Source organism: Diorhabda sublineata, chromosome X (genome assembly GCF_026230105.1).
Source record: "Diorhabda sublineata isolate icDioSubl1.1 chromosome X, icDioSubl1.1, whole genome shotgun sequence".
In the NCBI taxonomy this organism is placed as follows: Eukaryota; Metazoa; Arthropoda; class Insecta; order Coleoptera; family Chrysomelidae; genus Diorhabda; species Diorhabda sublineata.
This window is the reverse complement of record NC_079485.1, coordinates 23150379-23164693: the sequence shown is the minus strand read 5'-3', so window position 1 is coordinate 23164693 and position 14315 is coordinate 23150379. Positions and strand designations below refer to the sequence as shown.

Genomic DNA, 14315 nt, shown 5'->3' with positions numbered 1-14315 from the left:
AAATAAAGGGAAATACCAAGGATATTTTAAGAAACGAATGCCGAACGGCTATGGTGCAAACAAAACATTCTGGCATGTGTAAACAAGAGATATTTTTATTGCTCTTGATTCAAAACAATATAGTGTCTTTAGTTGTCTCTATATATAAAGTTAACTGAGCTAAAATGTGTCTAATAATAATTTATGTCTACAAACTTCACCAGTGGCGCAACAAACTTCACTATTATTAAATCACAATATACCACATTAGTGATGACGTCACAACGCCATTTTTAAATGATTTAAAAGCTCATTCAAGTTGAAGAAAATTGTTTAATTGGATAATCTCTCACCATAATCTCTTTTATAGAAGTATGATTATAAATATAAATAGAATCAAAATAAACACTATAAGGTTGAGTTTTTCACTCAGTCTCCCTACACAATAAAGTTTCCAAACCTGAAGTATTTTTATATTTAACTAATTCACAATTTCATGTGCCTCCATCTAGTGTTTGGTAATTCGATCACGGAAATAATATAATATTTAATATTTTAATAATAATTTCTACTTGATAAAGTTGCACGTAAATAATAGTTTCAACTATTCACTAAAAGATGGCAATAATAACAATTTCATATTTTTTATATTATTTTATTTGATTAATTGATAATAAGATTAATAATTATCATTTTTTTTTCAAGTATTTAAATCGGCGATGTATCGACAAACAACAGTGTTTAAACTTACACAATCCAATAGAACTACAAACTACAAATTACTATCCAGAACCTTACAAGATACACGAAAATTCTTGCGTATTGGTATGCCCGCCCGATTACACTGAGAAAAATTCTACTTGTGTTCATTGTGGAGGTGAGTACAATTTAATGCGCAATATAATTAAATAATTTGATATCGCCGGTCATTCACTTCGTCACAATGGTAATACAACTTTATATAACTAAATAATTAATAGGTTTTTCGAGTAAGAGGTAACAAAATAAATGAATACACATTCAAGATCATTATTCACCGACTTTCTTGTCCACTTGATTTATTTCAATAGATTATCAAATGACATAAAGTTATTTATATTTCAGGACGATGTAAACAAACCTGTCCCGGTTTAACAATTGACAGTATTGCAGTTTCGACACAACTTCGAGGATGTACTCATATTGATGGTAGTTTAGAAATACAATTAAGAGGAGGAGGTAATTTTTTTTGGCTCAATTCTCCTTAAGTCTCTATGTGCATCCCTAAATTACTTTCGACTATCACCTATACTGTTATCATGTTGTCCGATAAGTTTTTAATTTATTTCAGCAAATATCACAGAGTTAGAAGAAAACTTGAAGATGATAGAAGAAATTAGTGGATATTTAAAAGTTGTAAGATCGTTTCCTTTGCTCTCTCTAAATTTTTTTAAAAATTTGAAACGTATACTGGGAAAAGAGAAAGACAGCGGTAAATATGTACTCAGCGTTTTAGATAATCAAAATTTACAAGATCTTTGGGATTGGTCAACGCATGGTCCTATAGAAATTCAATCTGGAAAATTGTTTTTCCATTTCAATCCCAAATTATGTTACGACAAGATATTGAAATTACAGGAGATCGCGGGTTTGGCCAACTTTACAGATTTGGAAGTAGCGAAAAATTCTAATGGAGACAAAACAGCATGTAAATACTTATTTTTATATTTCAATGGTTAATGTGCCAAATTATTTTGTTGCATCACTTCATTATTTCAAAACATAATTGATTGATTAATAAATAATTACTTCATAGGGTATGGAGCAAATATGCATAAATATAATTTGAAAAATGTAAACAATTTGAAAACTCCTATTATTCATAACAGTCCTATTGTGACCCATCTTCAATGTTTGTTGTATAAGTGAACAGTAAAAAAGCAGGCTTCGCAATCGGGTGATATTTTATTTTGATTATGAATTAGTGAAAAAACTGTTCCAATATGTGTGAATGATATTAAAATCTCGAAATTTTCCCAAAAATACAATTGAATATAGACATAATTATATTTGATAATTGATTGGGCAATCTCATGATCCAGTTATAGTTCAGGAATTATATTAAAAAATCAATGCAACATAGAAAAAAATCGTATAGTCGCAAAAATTACTGGGTTTGCACAGAATTTCATACTCTTTCAGAAAATCTCAACATTAAAATAAATCGCATGACAATTTTTTTCTAGAGCTGTCAGAACTTAATTTTCAGGGAATTTCCTTTGACAATCAGTTTTGACCGATTATTTTCAGTAGATATCTACGGGGTGTTCTCGACCCGAAAAGTAAGTGTATTATAATGTTATCAAAATTTTTGGAAATCGTGCTCTTTCGAGCTTGCTCGCCAAATGAGCACATTTTTTTCTGTGGTCTTTTGTAATTGGAGTCGTATGTAACATCATGAAAGTACATCGCATAAGTATTTGTGACTAGTACTGTCAACATGTTTCATGAAAAACAACAAAAAACTTTTGGCATGATGCCAAACATAAATGCCTTGAAGCTATATTGAGGCTGTTGTATGTTCACAGACACTAGAGGGGGGCATAAGCGGGGGGAAAGAAACCTACATCGGTAATTTGATCTCACAGAGCTGACAGAGGTTACATATACGTTTTATAATCGACAATCATCTATTACTATGTATATGCTGCTTTGCTATCCTTTGTGCTATATCCGCAATGTGTGTCGTTCACTCTGCACCGAGGTCAGCGTACCATCCCATTGTTGTGTCTACCGCGAGAAGAGGGAACACTCCAAGCGGCGCAAAACAAGAGGAGCTGAGGGTGTCGGAGTAGATAGTGGCGCAAGATTCCATTTACATGTCTGTTATGTTTCGTTTGCTGTTTTACTGTGATTGCAATTATGGATCGTTGTATTTTGTCTCCTTCTGTAAAGGATACCTCCTCCCCCTTAGTTAAAAAGAAAATGTGCTGTGTTGTCCATGGCCCTACACTTTAGTGAAAGTTAGGCTTATAAACAAGGACGGGTTCTAGGATCGTCTGAATCAGCGCGACTGTCGCCACACATTCACTTAGTGAGTTAGTGCCTTCTTTTTCTCTGTAATCATGAATGCAGATTCTAGGTTTGTATCTTGATATGTGAGTGTGAAGTGGGGCTAGGTGGAATATTTTGTATTATTCTCTTCGCTATTTCTCTTTTCAGGAGGACTTTGATAACAGAGGAAATATAAATGCTGTGAAGTGACGTTCAAGTAAACCCCTTTTTGATTTTAAGACTCGCTGTTTATCTTGTGGAGGTACCACTGACCAAGAAGGCTTCACTGTTGTGTGGTTTATTTTGAAAACTAACACATCCAGAGAGAAAAATGTGCCCGTTTGATCAGCAAACTGAAAAGAGCGCGTTTTAAACATTTTAACAGTACTATATACACTCACCTGTTGTTTTCCGGGTCGGGAATACCCCCGCAGTCGTATATTTGGTTTTGTAATGCCAACTACTTGATTTAAAGACAACTACTGGCGGTAACCAATCAAAAATGACCGTCAGAGGAAATGGCATAAATATTAAGTTTTGACAGATGTTCCGAGCGATTTTTCTGCAGCACGAACTTCTGAACAAACCCTATAATTTTCGCGACTACATGATTTTTTTCATTTTATAATCTATAATTCCTATATTATTAGAAGAGTGACAGACATTGAAAAGAGCTATCATAAATTCCATGATAACTTGAGTTATAATAATTAGGGAAAAGATAACTAATTATATTTAATAATTCTATGGTGGGTGGTTACTAATATAAAAAATTTCTTTATAGCACTTTAGTAAAATAGCAAAAATTAACCCCCCGAAATAAAAATTTTTGGCAATGGCAGTAGACATTGATTTATTTAAAACTCTTTCAATATTCTAGGTCAAAATCGTATTAAGTAATTAAAGTTGTCTACCATACATATTTCTTCAGAAAATTCATCTAGAATTTTTATGAAATTTTAGTTTTGAATAGCTTTCTTTAGAATTAAACTTTTTGTAAAACAATATTCAAATTATTAGAAAACTATTTGAAAATCATCTCATTTGATTTCGAATAAACTTGATTACATATAACTTCTACAAACTTGTTTTAGGCAATATTAGCACATTAATAGTGAACGTTACAAATATACGATCAAATTCATCAACCCTACAATGGGAATCGTTCTATTTAGATGACCCAAGAAAACTTTTGGCCTATATAGTTTATTATGTTGAAGCACCATATGATAATGTTACCCAGTATGACGGCAAGGATGCTTGTGGTCAAGATAAGTAAGTTTCCCAATAAGATTTTTTTTGTTGAAATTTCAGGAAATACTCATTAAAACATTATAATTTCAATTTCCTAACCTAAACACTGGAACTAGGGCCCTCAAAGAGTCTTGGCGAGTCATCACGGTCCAACGCTCGGCGTCTCTGTCCCCTCACACCTAGCTCCCGAAGATCCTCTTCGACATCATCTAGTCATCGTTTGCGCGGTCGCCGACCATCGGGCGTGTGCCGGTGCGCTTTGCGCACCCCCCGCTCCTCAGGCATACGCTCCAAGTGACCTAGCCATCTGCGTCTGGTCTTCTTGACTTCTGTCACCAGGCTAGGGTATTCATAGAGCCGGTAGAGCTCAGTGTTTGTACTTCTGCGTCACACGCTCTGCTCGCATATTGGTTCATATATTCGGTGTAGGATCTTTCGCTCCTCGTGGCTGTTCAACACCCAGGTGTCGCTAGCTTACATGACAACCGGGCGGAGAATTGTGCGATAGATCCGTTTTTTCGTTCTCCAATTCAGTAAACGTTAGTTAAGTAGTCGTTGGAGACTAAATTATGCTCTATTGCCCGCTTTTATATGTTCTCTTATTTCCATCGAGTTCTCATTATTTTCGGTCACTAGTGAATACAGGTATTTAAACGACGGTATATTTTCGAACTTATACCTACTTCGAAGTCCCCTAGGGGAGTTCTTCTGTTCCTTGACATAACCACGTATTTTGTTTTCGACTCGTTAATGGTAAGCCCTGCTTTACAGTATTCCTCCTCCAGTTGCTCAAAGTTTTCCTTCAGTTTCACGTTCCCTTCAACTGGGTAGATCAGCGTTTGCCAGATATTGCACTGTTCTGTTAAACAGAGTTCCTCCTCTATTAACTTTATATTTATGATGACTCGTTCTAGTGTCAGATTGAAAAAGGTACACGAGAACGCGTCTCCTTGAAGTCTCGTGAGGTTTCCCCTGCTATCTTCACTTTGCTCTTGGTCTCAGCTAACTTTATCCGCACCAGGCGAATAAGTTTGGGAAGAATGCCAAAAAGATGCAAGGTGCTGTAGAAGTAAGATCGATCAACACATGTAATCTATGAAGAGCTGGTGTACGGAAATACTGTGCTTGTAGCACTTTTTCAACAGGCAGCGAATAGTAGAGATTTGATCAGTTGTTTATCTCCCTCTCCTGAATCCGCACCGGTAATTTCCCAGTGATATTTCAGAGAATGCATCTAGTCTCTTTGCAATGACTAGCATCTTAGTAGTATCTTATAAGTCACTATGCAGCGATATTTCCCTGTAATTTGCACAGTCCAGCTTTGATACATTTATATGTATAGGGCAGATCAGTGCTGTCTTCCATTCATTCAGCATCTTCTCCTGCTGCCACACTTTCTGTTTGAGGTCAATAGTTCTGCAGTTATCAGGTACTCACCAGTTGCCTTATGATTCTTTAAGGACTTTACTGCACATTCTACCTCCCACAAACTCGGGTCCCTCATATCTCCACCATCAGCTTGTTGGTCCGCTTCGCCGGCATCAACCGTCTCAACAACTCACTTAGTTGAGCAATTATTTGAAGTATTTAGCGCAACGAGCTAATACTTTCCCTGCCTCTCCTAGGAGGTTATGCAAATCTAGGTAGTTGATCAATAGAAATCAGTTTTTAACATGTTATATTGGAAAAACTGAATATACCATTGGTTATTTTTGTGCCAATAATGGAATTGAATTAATTAGCTCTAATTAGTGTGGAAAGTCAATTTAAGGCCACTAATATTACTCTACTGCTAAGTTTTTTTTATATTTCTACATTCTTTAAAAATAATTCATTATTTGTTAAAATCTGTTTTAGTTGGAGAGTTTTGGATATCCCAAATAAAGAAGGAGATACAAATATAACTTTTGTTATTAGAGACCTTAAACCATTCACTCGTTATGCATTTTATGTTAAAACATATACAATTGCTAATGAAAGAAATGGAGCCCAGAGTAGCATCCAGTATTTTAGAACATTACCAGCAAGTATGTTTGTTTGTTCTGTGAAAAACATGTAGTTTTTGTTTCTTTGTTCTCATTTCATACATGGTATAGACGCCTTCGAAATTAAATGACATTATTATTTTATATAAACTCTCAAATATAATTTTCATCTCATTCTTTTAGTGCCAATGCAACCAGGTTACCTAGGAGTTATTAGTAATTCCAGTGACTCACTTATCATCACATGGGATCCTCCATCAGTGCCTAATGGACCTATTACTCATTATATTGTTACTGGAAAGAGACACTATGATGTAAACTATTCCAAGGATCACAATTATTGCAATGATAATAGTAAGCATTTTCTACAGATAGATATTTTTGGTTATCCAATAACCAGTTTGAATATATTATAATTATTCATATATTCCTATTTATTTCAGCACCAAAAGAGGAAGTACACTCCACTCCAAAGCCACCTGTTCAGTATAATTGCCAGTGTGAAAGCTCATCCCAAAATAATATAAATTTTGACGAAAATGAAGAAGGCGAAAGAATTAAATTTGAGGATGATCTTATTAATCAGGTTTATTTAAAAAGGTGAGTGACATCAATTTAATGTCTGTCAAAAGTGGACATAACTAGAAGTAATGTTATACAGAAAAAGTTATTTATTATAAGGGAAATTCATAATAAAACTTACCATAACAGATTGATGAAAGGGACATGGGAATATAGACATATAAAGAAAAGGATAGTCAAAGACAACTTCGAATAAACAGATAATAGAAATCGCGGGAAAAAGTGAGACAAATGAGTCTCTGAGAGAAACAGACATAAAGCATAAAAAAATATTTCTGTAATGCTACTTATAAAATAATTGGATTTTAATGGACTAAAACTTTTAGCACTGCTTATTTCTTCGTTTATTTAAATGTATATTATTATATTTATTCATTTTTTTAGGCACACTAATTTCTCTTATTTCATTCATTAGTTCGCTTTTTATGGATCAAAATTCTTTAACTATTTGTTGAAACCTGCTGAAATGAACTGTGTTTCATGATTCTTCAAATGCTGTCAAAAATTTTCCAATCCTGTTTCATAATATACTTTTCTAAAAATAAAATATTCGAATGAAGCTCATTATGCATTATGGTTGCAGTCTCCAATAAAGTTCAAAGGGTTTATGGAAAAATATTTTCACCCTCGAAATTAGAAGGTTTTTAGACGAGGCACCTGTCTATTTTTTTATTCAGTTAAAAAATCTGCCCCTTAATAAATTTTACGAATTGTGCATTGAATAGTTTATGCATAAACAAATACCACTGAGCAATTGGTATTTTTGGTATTTTCAAAAACTTATACAAGCTGAAATCATTAACGCTTAGGAATATAGCTAGGACATTCCTAGGGGCAAGTGGCCCTCTATCGACACTGGGAATTTTGATTACGATATTTTGAGCGATCTCAAGAGGATGTAGTTTTTGATAGGGACAGCGCCAGCATTTTTCCATCTTGCTTGTCCATTCTGGCTCTCTGATTGTATCTCGTCGGCAGCAAAGACTGCATATTACTTTTCTTTTAATTTCAATTCCACACTTCATATATACTTTTAAGCTGTATCTTTTATATGGTTAGGTGACTCCAAAATATTTGCAAATGGAACATGTCACAGTGGATATTGTATTGATTACATTTTCTTCCCCCACCTGGTTTTCTTCGCGTGTCATCCCTTTTTCCAAATCTTCTTCCGTTCTTCCGTTTCCAAAGATTTAAGAGCTCTTTAAAGCATCAAGAACATTTTGTGGCCGTTTGATCATTGTAACAGATACATATATTTTCTTTTAAACCGCAGAATCTGCAGTCTTTTGTTCCTTAAGGAGTACATTCAGGCGACAATATTTTGGTAGAACCTCCCTTCCGATCTCTTCATCTTTCCTTCATGTTTCCCGCTAGGTCTTTGCTTGTCTTAACCTCACCCCAGAATGGTGATTGTATACCCTTTCTTTGATAGCTCATCAGCTGTCTGGATTTTTATATAATAATGATTAACTAAATATAATTCATTATAGGGGATTACAAACCTGAAGATGTCAACTATATTTGCGCATAGTTGAGAGATTTTCACTAAAATTTAGCTTCTGTTTGATAATAGTATGAGTGAGTCGTTGTGAAGATTTGTATGAAAATAGAAAAACTTGAGTATCTAGCTGCCATTTAATTTGTTTTTAAAAGGCAATATGCCTATGCAAAGCGTTAGTCTGACTGACGATTAGCATTCGAAACAGACAAAAACTGCGAAAACCAGTCATATATTGGAAATATTCAATAAATGGTACTCGACGACCGTCAGATTAAAGTTGGAGAGATAGAAGAGGCATATCAAAAGAACGCATGTTCCATATACTGGCTGAAGAAGTATGAGTGCGTAAGCTGTCCTCACGTCGGGTGCGCGTTTGCTTATTTTGGATCAAAAGCGCTTTCTAATGAATATTTTCAAGTCGTTATTGACGCTGTTTAAGCAAAAAGAACCAGATTTTTTGCGTCGATTCATAGGAGTAGATAATCCAGCATCCACCACTACACTCCAAAAACGTAAAAACAATCTAGATAGTAGATTGTAAAGGGCGAACCTGTTTCATAGTTCGGATTGTGTAAACTATTTTCAAAAAGATTACAGGAGAATATCACGCATCATTGTTTCATATAGTACAGGGAGACCTGGTAACAAACTGACCGCTTTTGAAGAAACAGATGGAGCTTTTCTATCAGGACAACGCACTTTCTCACACTAACTGCCTATTTTGAATATATCTACAACAATGATTATTTGGAAGTGTTGAAAAATTTATTAGCATCGCTAGAAAAAGTATATAGACTTAAAAAGAGACTATGTCTTGTTTTTTTGTTAGGTTGAGTATTTTCCAGACAACCCTCGTATAGCCACATGTTATATATTATATCCTGCAACATACTATTACAATATGAATAGGGTAATTGCAGTTTTAAGTATCAATTTTTTTGTTTATTTTTCAAGTTCTTGATTTGAAATAATATCAGAAAGTAAAATCTTTAATTAAAAGTGAGAAAATATTATCTAAATATTTAATGAAAAATTGCAAAAATTGAAAATTTTTAACTACATAAGAAAACGATTCTCATTGGTTTTCAGTTGTGACGTTATAGGTTTAATAAAAATATTGAGCAGTTGTCTTCTTGATGATCACGAGGTTATCGTTGCCGGCAACGTAGCGGGTGCTGTTATAATATAGTTTTTATTAATTAGTTAGGGATAAAAAAACATTTTTCTATATTTAGGAATAAAGTGATTAAACCTTTTATAGGTTAAGTTCTTACATTACACATAATTACGTTAAAAATTAAAAACATAATAAACTACAGGCGGCCACTTGAATAATAACGCAGGTATTTATTCAATTAATTCTATACAGAAGTTGCACATTGATAAGTTATAAAAATAAACAAGGCACTAAGATTAGAGAAAAACGCTGACTGGGAACCACACCACTTGGAGAACATGTAGATATAAACAAACAACATTTAATCCCGTTTGTAAAATAATTTCATTTTGTAGAAGATTTGCTGTCTGGTCATAAAAATGGCAATAAATAATTTTTTGGAACACAAATAGTGTATTATTCAAACTCGTTTCAACGTTTATGAGTTAGTAACTTTTTTCATACAATATGTTTGTTTTTTATTTGTGTGTACTTCGTGTTTAAGCGAAGGTAATAAGTAAAACTACAATTAGATTACAAATTTCATTCTAATCGAGATAAGGAACAGTAGTCAAAACAATTGCAAACAAAGCAAAACAATTCAATCAATAATCAAAAGAGACCAGCGTTCTCACATACAAAAGGATTACACATAGCTATGGTATTTTATCGAAACAAACAGTTTTTTAAAACCATTTCAAACATACAGGAGCAGAGATATTAAAAAGTCTTTATTATGGTTTGAAAAATGTTAATTTTTTTTTGACGAAAGAAATATTTTAATAAAGTAATAAAAATTCTAGATTTAAACTAAAATTATAAATTTGTAGTATTTTCTTACGCCAAAAAATATTATATTATCAACACTTATTCATGACATCGTTTAGAAGAATTTTCATCTTTTTTGTAGTCAATCCTATAAAACTCGAAGGACTTATCCTTGCTCTTCTCTTCAGATGTCTTGAATACACACTTCGAACAATATTTGCAGTACGGTTCTAAGCAGCAACAAAAATTAGGTTCTGTAGCAACAATTTTAGCAGGCGGACACTCATTGGGTCTGAAAGTCTTACTGGGCTTAATATAATCTACCCTAATGTACGTAGGATGACTTTGGTAGATAGCGTTCCGGCGTTTGGTAATTTTCTTCGCCGACTTCCATTTTTTAGGAGTATTATTTTTATTACTTTGAGAAGTAGAGGGTTCTGCAGTGTGGTCCAGAGAAGAAAGTGACACGTTTAATAACTTATCTGTAGACAACACTAATTTCAAGTTTACGTTATCAGATGGTTGCGGTGCTTTCACCCCTATTTCCAATTCAAATAAAATATTTTCGGGGGTAGAATTGTTTTGTACCAAAGCCATTTAAAACTTTTACACTTCACTAACACTGAAACTAAAATCTTAATTTTGGCGCTTCCAAATACTTTAAACAATACTAATATGTACAAGTGACTTGAATTCGCGAATGTTTTATATCCCCTCTAGAAATTTGTCGAGAGTATCCGAACAGCACAAAGCGATAGATAAATAATCACCGCCACTTCTTGTAGATGGCGTTGTGTGGTATTTTGTTGTGAGCTATATGTTCATATGAAATATTTCTTTTATTACCTATTGAACTCGAGAATATGACTGATATACACCTGGATTTTTATTACGCCTATGCCATCACTGTTGTTAGAAACGATTGGATTTTGTTTTGTCGATAGTGATAAAAATGTATAAAACATTTTTTAAAATATATAATTGGTACAATAATCGTTAAATTGTATTTTTAGGCCTAAAAGATCGGTGCTGTATACCAATTCCACCATACAAGAATCTCAGAATTTCACACAAAAGCAAATGAATAATAGTGACATAGTTTTTTATTATAAGACCGTAAACACTTCGATCTATGTAACAAATCTAACTCATTATACAAAATATGAAGTCAATGTACGAGCTTGCCGTGATGACGAATGTAGCGTTCCTGCCAAAAAAACTGAAAGGACTAAAGATAAAGGTAATATTCATCTTTAACTCACAAGCCAAAGACTCCTAGTATAATGTGGCTTTTTTATTTTAAACATAAATCAATTTGTTTAATAATTGAAAAATATTTTTTAGCTGGTGCAGATCAAATTAGAAATTTAACTTTGATTGAGAAACATCAAGATAGTGTAAAATTGTCCTGGATCCAACCAACAGACCCTAATGGAAACATCTTCGCTTATATAGTGGAATACAAACGGCTTGATATTGATAATGTAAGTCCATAAGTCATATTCATATTACACTCTACGCTCTATAGATAAACTATATAGTACTATATGTTTTCAGGCTAAAGCAATTCCAGAGTGTCTCAATGTAACAGATAAAAACACAACTTTTTACTATACTGTTTCAAAATTAATTCCTGGTAACTACAGTTTATGTGTATACGCAAGATCGGCTACTAGGAAAGAGCAGTCCATGCACATTTTCTTTCATATTAAAGAGCCATCTTCCAATACAGCACTTATAGTATCAACAATGTTATCTATTTTCTTTGTAGTAAGTATATTTTGTATAAGATGATAATGCAATTTGAGTTGTAGTGTATTTGTTACTAGTAAAAACAACTATTTTTTTTAAGTGTATTCTTCTATTCGGATTGTGGATGTACAGAAAATCCCAAAAGAAACCTGTGGCAACTAGGGACATAAATCCCGAATATGGAGTGCATCCTTATGTAATGGATGAATGGGAAGTTTCTAGGGATCAAATCATAGTGGACAAAGAATTGGGACAAGGTAGTTTTGGCATGGTTTGGGATGGAATTGCTAAAGATATTAGAGGTGCTGCTGAAGTTAGATGTGCTGTAAAAACTGTACCTCTTCATGCAACAGAAAGGTTAGTGAAAAAGAAATACCACATCTGTAAACTGTTTTTTAGATAGTTGCATATTCACTAGTACATGTTAATTGACATTTACCTACATTAAAACGATCATCACTATTCATTATGATTTAAAGACACATGCTGGTTGCTTGGCGTACTTGTGACTGGAATTAACTTTTCTATCACGAAACTAGTACGATTATAGTAAATTAAGGGCTCGATATAGATACGCCACTGACCAATTGAAAAATTTTATTACACAAGATTGCAAAACATTCTTGTTATAAAATGTATAAAATTACTAATCTCGTAAATTTTAATCAGAATAAACAACTTAATCATACAATATTGTTATAAAATAAACTCCCGGAGAAAATTAACGCACCACTCATGTTTTTCTCGATATTATTTATTTATTGATAACTTACTGTAAAACAAGTAGGCCATGGCCCTTGTTTGACAGTGACTAAGTTAACTATAGCATCACATAATCTTGTTTTGACAGTAATTCGTATTAAACCTCGTTTTAGACTAAAACTGTGTTAACATTTTTTTAAAAAGTGAGGCGACATAATGAAACGGGTTCGTACCATCGAAGACTGGGACAGTCACCAGCAATCTGCAATGAATTATCAAATGTTCGAAATATCGTTATATCGTCTCGAGCGGTTAAAAGACGTTTACATGAAGCAGAAGACCAGCCATTAAACCCTTGCTTACCAGAGAACATAAAGTTTAGAGATTAAATTTTGCAAGACTACATCAGAATTGGAGCATCAATGATTGGAATCGGATTCTGTTTTCCGATAAAACTAGAGTTAGCCTTAAAGCTCCAGATATACGTGAGCGTACTGTTTCTAAACGCTACCAACTCATAGAGCTATGAAGAGTGGGAGAATACACCGCAAGCTTATGTTGAACATTTAATATCAAGCATGCCGGGACGCATTTTTTTTCAATTTGGAGGTATGATATGCTTATTTATGCATATCCAGGAAAAAGGCAAATTAAGGTTGTGTTAAGGTCATATTCGACTAATTTGTATGTGTTAATTTCAAGATAACCTAGTTGTATTTTGTGTTTTAAATTTAATTATTTAGATTAATTAAAGTGGTGTGTTAATTTTGTTAAGGAGTTAATATACTACCGTTCAAAGTTTTATTGTTATAAAAATATCCTTTTCTTCTCAAATATTTTCAACATTATTTGATTGATCGAAATAATGTTATTCAACTTTTTTCTCTAATAGTTGCAATAAAGAAGATTCAAAGTCCATATTTCATCTTTTTGTGAAGATCCCTCCAAACAAGTTCATTGAAAGGATGATCACTTAGTATAAAATGGCAATAGATTGATTTCTATCTCTTAAGACAATTATTCCAATGTAAAATGTATCCAGGACCAATGATGTTCCACTGTTTAGCTATGGCAGAATCCCGAGGACTTTCCAAAATAGTTTTATTCTCTGGTTATACTCATATAATATATGAATCTGGTTAGTCCCTCCAAAGAACATTGTATATTGCCCCGTTGATCAGTTTTTATACCTCTTTTTCCATTGTTATTTTGTTCAGCAACAATACAATATTTTTGAAATTGATGTTTTCAAGGTTTGGGTATAACCAAAACTTTTTATATATTTTTACTCAGTGTCTTGAAGCAATCATATAGTGGATATATTATCTCACATTCCATTGTTACTTGCATGCACTTGCTATTTAAAAAAATATTATCAAAATCGAAATTCAAATGCCAATGAATAGAATGAAAAATTGTAAAACAAATCTTTAAATAGAACTACACAAAATTTTGACATAATGACAAATTTAAGAAAAAAGTTCAGTAAAATTGAAAAATCATTTGAAATGGAATGTGAGATTTTGATGATAATTTTATAAATGTAGGCGTCGGCTTATGTGATAGTAGTGTATTTTTTATATGATTTTCATTACTTTCT

The 14315-nt window shown here is 33.1% G+C and overlaps 1 protein-coding gene across 3 annotated transcripts in view; it reads left to right on the top strand.

The window, feature by feature from the left end:
* The window catches only part of LOC130450861 (insulin-like receptor), a 164293-nt gene that overhangs the window by 145384 nt on the left and 4594 nt on the right, over window positions 1-14315 (top strand). For all 3 annotated transcript variants that reach the window (XM_056789537.1, XM_056789536.1, XM_056789534.1), the window contains 11 exons: window positions 685-856; window positions 1084-1197; window positions 1310-1666; window positions 4107-4287; window positions 6124-6293; window positions 6435-6605; window positions 6695-6851; window positions 11275-11501; window positions 11606-11745; window positions 11819-12031; window positions 12114-12370. In XM_056789537.1, the coding sequence (XP_056645515.1) occupies window positions 685-856; window positions 1084-1197; window positions 1310-1666; window positions 4107-4287; window positions 6124-6293; window positions 6435-6605; window positions 6695-6851; window positions 11275-11501; window positions 11606-11745; window positions 11819-12031; window positions 12114-12370 (2159 nt within the window). The remainder of the gene's footprint in view (window positions 1-684; window positions 857-1083; window positions 1198-1309; window positions 1667-4106; window positions 4288-6123; window positions 6294-6434; window positions 6606-6694; window positions 6852-11274; window positions 11502-11605; window positions 11746-11818; window positions 12032-12113; window positions 12371-14315) is intronic.